General features: G+C 38.8%; 1 protein-coding gene and 1 long non-coding RNA gene across 3 annotated transcripts in view; one reads left to right on the top strand and one right to left on the bottom strand.

Annotated features, from left to right (window-relative positions):
- IMPA1 (inositol monophosphatase 1) overlaps positions 1-7,975 on the top strand; it is a 27,679-nt gene extending 19,704 nt beyond the window's left edge. For both annotated transcript variants that reach the window (XM_025870773.2, XM_025870774.2), the window contains exons 8-9: positions 5,449-5,600; positions 6,491-7,975. In XM_025870773.2, the coding sequence (XP_025726558.1) occupies positions 5,449-5,600; positions 6,491-6,606 (268 nt within the window). In that variant the 3' untranslated portion in view covers positions 6,607-7,975. The remainder of the gene's footprint in view (positions 1-5,448; positions 5,601-6,490) is intronic.
- LOC141372809 (uncharacterized) overlaps positions 1-11,148 on the bottom strand; it is a 44,592-nt gene that overhangs the window by 14,547 nt on the left and 18,897 nt on the right. The gene's annotated exons all lie outside the window — the stretch shown is intronic.

The following is an 11,148-nucleotide window of genomic DNA, read 5'->3' as shown; positions in this document are numbered from 1 at the left end:
GATGGTTGAAAAAGGGGAAAAAAATTTAAAAAAAAACAGTTAAAAACAATTAACTTTGAAAAACTAATGAATCATGGTAAAAAAGCCATGAATTCTATGTGCAGTATTCCCCTAGCACTGGAGTTCTCCCGTTCTCCTTGATGGGTAAACTTGGTCTTGGCTTGCTGGCTTTTCGTGCTGATCTTCTGGGGGAGGGGCCTGTTGCCGTGGTTCCCAAATGTCTTTGCTTGAGGCGGAATTGCCCCGCCCTTGTCGGTCTGGGCTAAGCAAGCTGCTCGGGTTTGCTCTCAGGAGCTTTTGTTCCCTGCAAGCTCTCGGCTCAGCTTTGGAGGACCAGGGTGAAAATGGTGGCCTCCCAATCTCCGCCCGGAGGAGCTGAGTACTCGGGGCCCCACTCCTCAGTGTGCCCCCAGAGAAAAGCAGTCACTCCCGTGTCCCCGGTCTCCAGCCACACTCCGTGCTCACCCGGCCTGTGACCAAGCATTTCTATCTCTGGCACCTGACCCCGTGTGGAGTCTCCAAACCCAGCAGATCCCTGCGGTGTGCTCCCGCGCCGCTTCTCCCCGGGGGAGGAAGGGGAGTCTCCCCGGCTCTGCCGCTTGTTGGGTCTCTGCTGGAGGAGCGGTGGCCCAACTGGGCCGCAGATCACAATTTATGGCAATCCCGAGCTGAGAACCACGCCTTGGCTCCATCCTTGCAGCCGGCTTCCCCGCTCCAATACCTGGGAGCTCTGCTGCACTCAGGCACCCCCAGTCTTTCTGTGACCCCAAGGGTCCTGAGACCACACTGTCCCGCGAGGATTCCACCCCCCGCTTAGCCACTGGAGCGACGTCCCTCAATGGAGCCGACTTCTAAACGTTCCGATTTTGTGCTCTGCGGCTCTATCACTTGCCAGAAGCGGCCGACGAAGGCCCCCCCCCCCCCCCCGTCTATCCTCCCGAATATCGCCTCAGATTCACTTCTCACGTCCTACCTTCCAGTAAGTGGTCGCTTCTCTGTTCAGAGAGTTGTTGCTACTCTCTTCTTTGATCTGTGGAGTTTGTAGGTGTTCAGAATGGTTTGATCCCTATTCAGCTGAATTCCTGAGACCAGACGAAATCCAGGTTTCCTACTCCTCCGCCATCTTGCTCCACCCCCTATAAATGTATATATGTTTTATTTTGTGTATCCTTGACTCATTTTTGTACATAGATTTCATTTTACTGCTTTTGTGTTTTCATCTCTGTAATGGTTTTATAAGAGATTTACCTACCTTTATTACATGTTTACATTTATTTGTGAAATTTCTTCCTTTCATAATTGTCTTACTGTTAGGGCCTTTTCTTTGCACTCAGAATTGCTTTCAACATTTTGTGTAAGGATCGGTTAGTGGTAATGAACTCCTTCAACTTTTATTTGTCTGCAAAACTCTGTCTCTCCTATTCTGAATGATTATCTTGCTGGATAGAGTATTCCAGTTGCAGGTTTTTTCCTTTAAGCACTTTGAATATATCATGACATTGTCTTCTGGCCTGCAAAGTTTCTGCCAAGAAATCAGCTTGTAGCTGTTTGGGATTTCCCTTGTATGTAACTTTTTGCTCTTGCTGCTTTTAAAATTTTTCATAATTAACATGGCAGAAAGTAATGACAATGTAGGGAGATATGGATCTCCTTGGGTTCATCTTGTTGGAGTGTCTCTGCCTCCTTGATATGGATGTCTATTTTTTTCTCCAGGTTAGGGAAGTTTTCAGCTATCATTTCTTCAAATAAGTTTTCTGCTCCTTTCTCTCTTCTCCTTCTGAGATCCCTAGAACACTAATGTTATTATGCTTGATGAAATCATGGAGTTTCCTTATCTTTTTTTTTTTCTTTTTTGTTCTTAAGCTTGGTTGCTGGACATTATCCTGTCTTCCAGATCACCAGTCTGTTCTTGTGCATCCTTTGTTCTGTTGTTGATTCCCTCTAGTGTGTGTGTGTGTGTGTGTGTGTGTGTGTGTGTGTGTGTGTGTGTGTCTGTTTCCCCCATTATTGAGTTCTTCATCTCTGATTGGTTCTTTTTTATATTTCTTGTCTCTTTGTTGAAGATCTGAGATCCTCCCCCCCCCAAGTCAGTATCTTTATGACCATTACTTTGACTTCTTTATCAGGCATAGTGCTTATCTCCATATCATTTAGCTTTTTTGCTGTGATTTTTTTTGTTCTTTCATTTGGAACATATTCCTTTCTTTCCTCATTTTGTCTAACTCGCTGTTTCTGTATATTAGGAAGGTCAACTCTGTCTCCTGGTCTTGAAAGTAGTGGCCTTGGGCTCCTGGGTGGCTCAGTCGTTAAGCATCTGCCTTCAGCTCAGGTCATGGTCTCAGGGTCCTGGGATTGAGTCACACATCAGACTCCCTGCTCCATGGGAGGCCTGCTTCTCCCTCTCCCACTCCCCCTGCTTGTGTTCCTGCTCTTGCTGTCTCTGTCTCTGTCAAATAAATAAATAAAATCTTAAAAAAAAAAAAGTAGTGGCCTTGTGAAGAAAAGGTTCTGTGGTGCCCTGTAGCCCAATGTCATCAGAACCAGGCACTCCAGGGGTATCTTCTCTATGGGCTCTGTGCACCCTACTGTTGTGGCTCAGTCACATTTGCCTTCAGTCCAGTTGGCTACAATGAGCTATCTTAATTTGCCTGCTGTAGGCACATGCCAGGTTTGGTCCTGCACCATTGAGGGGCTTGAGACCACTGCATGCTTGTATGTGGGAGGTGTCTGCATCTAGTTTGCCCTAGCTATGGCAGGGCAAGAGATCAGGGCACTTTCCCTGCAGGTCTCCCTGGGAGGCTATCTTTGGTGGGAGGAGTGGACAGTCAGACTAGATATCTATACCCAGTCTGTCTGCTATAGCTGTAGGCACACCAAGTGCGGGGCATTCTCCCTGGGTGGCCAGCTAAAAGGTTTGGCTGCTGGAACTGTGGGTGTGCTGGTCTGTGGGGTTATCCCCCCTCTACCCAAGGAAGAGTCACTTTAGAGTGGCGCTGATCCTTGCTGGGGCTGCTTGCAGGATGTGGTGGGCAGGAGATCCTTTTCAGGAACCCCTACCAAATTGTGGGGTGGGGGGTTGTATGGGTGGGTCTGAAGGTGAATGTGAGGGTGAGTTATGCAGTGCTAGCAAAATAGGTGGAGAGGATTTACATGGGTTCCCACATGTGTCAGGCTATTTAGGCTGGGGGATATGAAGTGAAGTGGTGCATGGCTACACTTTTGTTCTTGGGGAAGTTTCCTGAAGATTCCTGCCCCTCCAGCACTTGTTCGGTGATTAGTAAATAAATTTCTTTCTGTGTATACCACAGGCACTTTTCCAATAGCTGCTTCTATGCTGTGTCTAGGATGGGCTATTTATTATAGGTTATTTTAGCTTATTTTAGGGCAGGGACGGTTTCCCATTGCCCTCCAGCTCTTCCAGAGCTAAGCCTGCTAATTTTTTAAAGTACCTGGAGTTAAACCGTAATTTTAACAGTTTTTTAAGTTAAGCCCCACTGGTTATCAGAGCCAAATATTATGGGAGTTCATCTTCCCAGTGTGTTTCCCTAGTGTCTGGGGTACCTGGCATGGAGTCTGATCAGCTCACTTCTCCACGCTTGGATATCCCTCCTGTTTGTGGTTAGTCTCACCAGGAGGGTTTGATTCCCAACTGCATCTCTGTCCCCTTCTGCCCTTTTTGATGTGGTCTCTCCACAATTAACTTTGGAAGGTCTGTTTTGCCAGACTTTGGGTCATTTTTCAGAGTGATTTGCACAAATAGAGCTGTTATCTTGGTGTGTCTGTGGAAGGAGTTGAGCGCAGGATCTTCCTACCACTCCATCTTCCTGCTCTTCCCCAACTCATGTTATTTCCTTTTCAGTGAACAGATCTCACTGTCTTATATGCAGCGGTTTAAATAATTACAAAAGGAGTTTGAGTAAAAATCATTGGAAAATTACTTGCAGACATGATAAATGCTTTTTCTTAAATAATTCAGTTTGTGTTCCTTTAATAAAGGGGATGCTCCCTAACATAATACAGTTGTAAAAATCAGGAAGTTAACAGTGATATAATGACTTTATTCAAATTTTGAAAAAAAAATCAGATCCAAGATTCAATCCAGGATCAAACATTGCATTTAATTATCATTTCTCATCAATTTTCTTTACTCTAGAACAGTTGCTTAGTCTTGGTCTTTTTTTTTTTTTTTTTTTTTTGAAAAATGTAGGCTAATTATTTTATAGTAAGTCTCTTGATTCGGGTTTGTCTAGTTTCCTCAAGATTAGAGTTACACATTTTTGGCAGGAATGCCAGAGAAGCAATGTTGTGTCTCTCAGTGCATCAGAGGAGGGGGCACTTGATGCCTTTTTGTCCCATTATTGGTGATGATAAGTTAGATCACTTGATAGGGGTAGACCATTATAAGGATGCTTTCCCATTATAGGTACAGGCATACCTCAGTGATATGGCAGGTTTGGTTCTAGACTACAGCAATAAAGCAACTATCTCAAAGCAAGTAAAATGAATTTTTTGGTTTTCTAGTCCATATAAGTTATGTTTATATTATATCACGATATATGAAATGTAAAATAGGATTATGTCTAAAAAAGCAATGTACATACTTTAACATTTTATTACTAAAAGCTAATCATCTGAGCTTTCAGTGAGTTATTGATCAACATGACAAATAATGAAAAAATTTGAAATATTACAAGAATTACCAAAATGTGACAGAGACACAAAGTACCAGTAGATTTGCTTGATGCAGGGTTGCCACAAACCTTCAGTTTGTAAAAAAAAAAAAAAACAAAAAACAAAAAAAACTGATGTGTGATAAAACAAAGCACAATAAAATGATATATGCATGTATTATGTATCTTAGGGAGAGATACTTTGACATTATGTAAATACCAATCTTGCTCTTGCTCATTTTGGCATTTATTGGTGATTCTTTCTTGAATCAGTTATTATTGTAATGGCTCATCAGAGTAGTGTCCATACTTACCTTAATTTGATACATTTCCAGGGAAGAGGTGCAAACCTGAAATACTCTTTTCAGGTAGGCCTCTGTCTCACCAGAGCCCAGGTGTACTGTTACCCTTTAGTCACACTAATACTGATGTGTACACACGTGGCAATGACCAATAACATATTTTACTTCTAGAGACTGCTTATATTGGTCTGTAGTTCAAGTTAAGACAAATATGAATATACATGCATGGCAATATAGAAGAATGATGGCATTTTCTTTTTTTTTCCCGAAAATATCTTTTAGTGTTTATCTTACTAAATGATTGCTCTGTGGGGATCGTCATCTGTATAGTGTATCATAATTAGATTTTATGTATCTTTATTTTAAAGTTAAGTAAGTTTTTTTGTTTTTGTTTTTACTTGTAAATTCTCTCAACACTTAAGGAGGAGCCTTTTTGAAGGATTTTTTTAATCTTATTTTTAAATGTTATTTGTTAGGATCCGAGGTGTTGGGACAGCAGCTGTTAATATGTGCCTTGTGGCAACTGGAGTTGCAGATGCATATTATGAAATGGGAATTCACTGCTGGGATATGGCAGGAGCTGGCATTATTGTTACTGAAGCTGGTGGAGTACTAATGGATGTGACAGGTAAAATTATGGGACAGTAAAGCATTTTTCTCTCTGGTACTTTCCTTTATATGTGGCTTTTTTCTTTTAGTGTTTAATATATGTTACACTTAAACTTATAAAGGCCAAACAAAAACAAGCCATGTAATTTTCTGCAAAATCAGAATAACAAATTGAGTGAGGCAAGGATAAGAAGATAATTGTAATGTGGGAATAATAATGATAAATGACTAAGCCTCTTCAAACCTGTGAGTATCAGGAACTCTTGAGACGCTTTTGGAAAACTAGAGAAGGGCACTGAATCTGAGGTTTGTACCAAGAGCTTTTTGGTGACTGGGGTGGTTGACAATGAACGTCCCCTACCATCACTTTCTGCCATGGGCCTAGAGAGGTTAACTTCTTGCTCTGAACTGATGGTGAAATTTTTTAAAGTGAAGAGTGAACCTGGGCCAAAAGGTATTCACCTGTGATCTGGGAGAAAGGCAATGAAGAAATAAGGAAATGGGAAGGAGAGATAAGAAAATGCTGTGCTGTGGAGTCAAATTTCCTGTCCATAGATTCCCAAACATGAAAGATGTAATAAAAGTAACAAAAAGATTAGAAAAAGAACACAGGAAAGAAGTAGATGAAGCTAATATTACACTGCATGTTAACTAATGAATATAAATAAAAATTTAAAAAAAAAGATGGCATTTTTCAGACTGGTATGATTGAGACACCCCCCGCCCCCCAAAAAAACCCTGGTATTCTCTAAAAGATTCTTAAAACTCATTCATGTATTGCCAAAGCTTAAGCATTATGGTTATGACAGTTTTTTTTTAAAGAAAACTGAAAGTATTAAAATGTTATGATTGACCATACTACATATTGCTGTACTAGTTTTACAGGAATTATGTTTGGTTTGATTTTAGGTGGGCCATTTGACTTGATGTCACGAAGAATAATTGCTGCAAATAGTAAAACATTAGCAGAAAGGATAGCCAAAGAAATTCAGGTGATACCACTTCAAAGAGACGATGAAGAGTAATTGCAACCGCCCCACATATTCAGTCACAGCTGCATTTCCCCATATTTGCTGACACACTGATGGTGTTATAAAATTTAGGACATTTATTTCAGATGTATAATACGGTTTGTTTAAATTGTCTTTGATATCCAGATTAAAAAATTTGTTGTATATTTTACTAAGATAGGGTATGAAAGAATAGCTGAAATATTTCATTGTTTTAAAAATTCTGCGTGTAAGAGTATACTTTGTGGAAAAATACACAGGTAGTTGAGACAAGGTATCAATCACATCAACTGAAATAGTTAGCAATTTCTAAGTGTATATGAGCCTCTGAAATTTTGATTGTACTTTAAGCATTCTTAATTAACTTTTTGGAAAAAAATTTCTTTAGTTTCCGAAGCCATATTTAATTAAATTTGTAAGTAGATAATGGGTACTTCCTAGACCAAGGTTTTTTTCTTTTCAGAGAACCTAGTTTTATTCTACACATAGCATCTGTCAAATATGGGCAATTCAAAAACAAGCATTGAGAGAATATTTTGTAGGTAGCAATTCCTAGTTATAACATACGTAAAGTAATGAGCTCACCACCCTTTATTTTTACTTTAGGTTTTGAAGTAAAAATGATCTTATCGTTTTCATATTTTACGTTATCATTCCTTTTAACATTTCACATTGCCATACCATTTCAATTACCGTATTGCCAGATACCATTTCTAATTGTGGGCATTTCTGCAGTTAATATATTTTCCAAGACCCTGCATTACAGTATTTGTTTGGATTCTTTTAAAGACCCTATTTTATTTAAAAAAAGCTATTTCAAAAAAGCATTCTCATCAGGTATCTACTTTTCTACTATAATTAGGTACACTATAAAATTGTACTAAATTCAATATTCATGTTTTAAAGATGTTCATATTAACCTGGTTGTGCACAGGAAACCTATAACCTGGCAGATATACTGTACTATTAATATTGAACTATGTTTTTTCCCCCAAACTCCTTAATTTCTTTGCCACCAGATTCTACTCAGTCTTAAAGTATTCCTCAATAGTCTTTGGCTTATGAAACTCAAAGAAAACTGTTCTGGTTCATAGATATTTTAAAAGGTTAATTGACTGCTTCGCCTTGTCCCTGGGCACTTGAACAGAATAAGTTTTGTTATGGTCTCATGTGAGCCTTATATTTGATAGAATGAAAAGTGCATCTCTAAAGTAGGTTATTTTATTGTTGTGCACATCTAATATATTTAAAAATATACTAAGATTTGAGTATTGTATTTGTACTGTTGGTCATGTGCAGTAAAAATAACTTGTACTATATTCCTCTATGGTAAATTTATTTTAATTAAGACTGATGAATAAAATTTTAAGTAAGTATGATTGAACCTTGTTAAAGTTTATAATTTAAAGTACTTCTAGAGGTTTTGTGTTGAGTTGTATATGACATTTGCAGTTGTGATTGAATATATGTTCTTGGGGGGTTTTTTTGCCTGCAGTTTTCCCAGCTTTTCTAAAAGATTTGATTTTTTTATTCTAAATGCAATTAGGTAGATAATTTGTGGCCGAAATTTCTTTGGACATTGAAAAAGGATTGACTAAGTTATCCAATAATAGTTTGAAAATTTGAGTAATAGAAGTCCATCTCTCCAACTCTTAGCAGTTTCTAGTCTTTACCTCCATCTTTTTAAAGATGGATATATTGTTACATATTTATTGGCTTTATTCATTATCTGTTAACTTGCTGTTATAGAAGATGAGAATTTTGTACTTTTAACTCACCCATGAGTTACCTTTACCTCTTCCTTTTCATCCTCCTAGTATAGTAATATCTTTCTTGTTAAATTTATATTCAGTGTTTAACTTAGGACTTTTATTCACTTGGTAACTAGTATGTTATGATTATATTTCCTGTGCAACTTTTGTTCTTCCTGAAATTAACACATTTTCCCCAAGATTATAAAACCTCTTTATTTTCTACTTGTCTAGCCCTAATCAGGTATCCTGTTCTAATAGCACTGTTTTCTTTTCCTCCTATAGATAGACTTTTTGGTGCCCTTTTCCTTTTCTTCCAGTGTGAATTGGTTACTGGCTAAGTGTGCTGCATAAGCAGTCCTCCTGGAGCTTCTCTTATGTTCAGTCATCTGTGTCCTTGATCTTCCTGCTCATTCCCTCATTTTGGTGAGCCCATCTTCCAGGTACTTAGAGGTAAAATTTTGAAATCTCACAAGAAAATGTCTATTCCTCCATTAATAGTTTGGCTAGTTCTAGAATGCTAGCTTGAAAACAGTTTTCCCTCAGAATTTAGGATGAGAAGTCTTTTAATTTTCAATCCATTAACAAGTAGTCTTTTTTTTTTTTTTGAAGATTTTAGAAAACTCCAGAAATAAAAAGAAAATCCTAAATTTCCTGGTGATGTCTCCCCCCCTCCCCCCCCCCCGCCAATCCATTGTGCTAATTCTCATCCTTTCATTCTGGAAAGTTCAAGTCCTTTAGTGTTTTTCTTTCATAGTTTCCTCCCTTCCTCATTCTCTGTCCTCTCTTTCTGGAATTTTTCTTATTCAGGTGTTGGACCTCCTAGATTTATCCTCTTATTTCCTCTGTTTAACATCTCTTCCCATTTGTTCATAAGGGACTTCCTTAACTTTATCTTCCAACCCTTTTATTCACTTTTTTAATGTTATGCTATCCCTTGATTCTATCCCTGGCATTATTCCTTGCAAGTTCTTCAGTTTTCAAGATTTTTTGTATGAAAATATTAAAATTTGTGGGTACAGGTCAAGCACTGCTTACAGGAAAATCTATAGCCTTAAATGCAAGGTAAAAAACAAAACAACAAAAAACCCAAACAGTACAAGGATTGATTGGAGAAATAAAACTAATTCACTGATTTCCCACTTGGGGTTTTTACAGATCCTTTTGGCTTTTCTTTCTAATTAGTGTCTTTAGTGGTGGTACTAGAGGTAAGCTCAATATACAAAATCATTTGTATAAGCTCCCAACACATAAGTTAGCATTTAATGAAGATATATATATAGTATTTAAAAAGCTGTCAGATAACTAGGAATTAATTTGTCTAATGAAAGATATACAAGAGCTCTATACAGAAAAAGCATAAAACATTACTGAGAAATTTTTAAAAGATCTGAATAGTAATATACATGTTTATTGTTTAGAACTTTTTCAGATGTTAATTCCTGTCAAATTGATGTAGATTGAATGCAATCCATCAAAATCCTAATGGTTTGGGTGAGGACGTAAGGTGGGAGGGCTAACAACTTACATGGAAATACAGAGAGCCAAAAATAGCAAAGACCATCTTAAAGCACAATAGTGAAGTTAGAAGACTACACCATTAGTTATCAAGACTCGTTATAGAAGTACCATAATTAAAACAGTGATACTACTAGTACAAGGATATTCAAATAGACCAATGGAATAGTGTTCAGAAATAGACCAACATAGAGCCATCTAGTTTATGATAATTAATGCAGTAAGGAAAAATGATTTTTAGTAAATGTGTGGAATCAATATGAACATCCGAAGGGGGAAAAATCTTGATCCACATGCACCAAAATCAATTCCAGATGGATTATAAACTTAAATATGGAAGATAAAGCTTCTAGAAGATAGCATAGGAAAATAACTTCCTGTCTTTGTGGTAAACAACGATTTGGTAAAAAGGACCAAAAAAACAAAAACCCACTAATCATAAAGGAAGACTGATTGATCAGGTTACTTTTATCATCTAAATATATGAGTAGGAGAGTCAGAAGGCAACCCCCAAAGTTTGCAATACTGACAAATTCTATCCAGATTATTTAAATAACTCCTTATCAATGAAAAAGATAATTGGGACTCTGGTCCAAGATGGCTATGTAGGAAGATCCTGAACTTATCTTCACACACCAAATCTACACTAATATGTAAAGCAATTCCTCCTGAAAAACTGAGGACTAAACAGCTTCTGCACAAAAGACCACGTAAAGAATGGCAAGGATAGAGACAGTAATGAAGGGAACCCCCACCCAGGACACACATTGGAGTGGGGAGGGGTAGTACTGAAGGACTATGAGCAGATTTGTGGGCTCTGGAGCACAGAAAAAAACCAACGGTTTAAAAGAGCAAATAGATATAAAGGGACTAGCCCTAGAATCCTATCATATGGCAAGGGAGCTGCTGGAACTCTCCAGGTCAGAGGAGCTGGTGAGCACCATGGTTTACATTCCCCTTCCACCTTGATAGTGTGGATGGGAGCAATGTTCAGGTGCCATAGCTGGCCTTATCCCCTCAGTGAGCCCCCAATCCCTAGCCCATCCCAGCCCTAGCTGTCTCACCAAGGTAGCCCCAGCTTGACAAACACTGGGACTCTCCTAGTTAAGTGCTCACTATGTATAGCCCCAGTGGTTGCACCAAGGTGCAACAGGTATAAGCCACCCCAGAACTTTCCAGGCCCATACCACTTTGGCTCCAGGTGGCCTCCTGGCTCACACCTGCTTCAGCCACCCCACTAAGGTGCGCCCTATGCACCTTGTCTTGGGAAACCCTGCTTGACACCGGC

Source organism: Callorhinus ursinus, unplaced genomic scaffold (assembly GCF_003265705.2).
Source record: "Callorhinus ursinus isolate GAN/ISIS: 27379988/994484 unplaced genomic scaffold, GSC_fseal_2.0 scaffold5, whole genome shotgun sequence".
Classification (NCBI taxonomy): Eukaryota; Metazoa; Chordata; class Mammalia; order Carnivora; family Otariidae; genus Callorhinus; species Callorhinus ursinus.
Note: the sequence above shows the minus strand (reverse complement) of the source record. Positions and strands in the feature narration are given on the sequence as shown.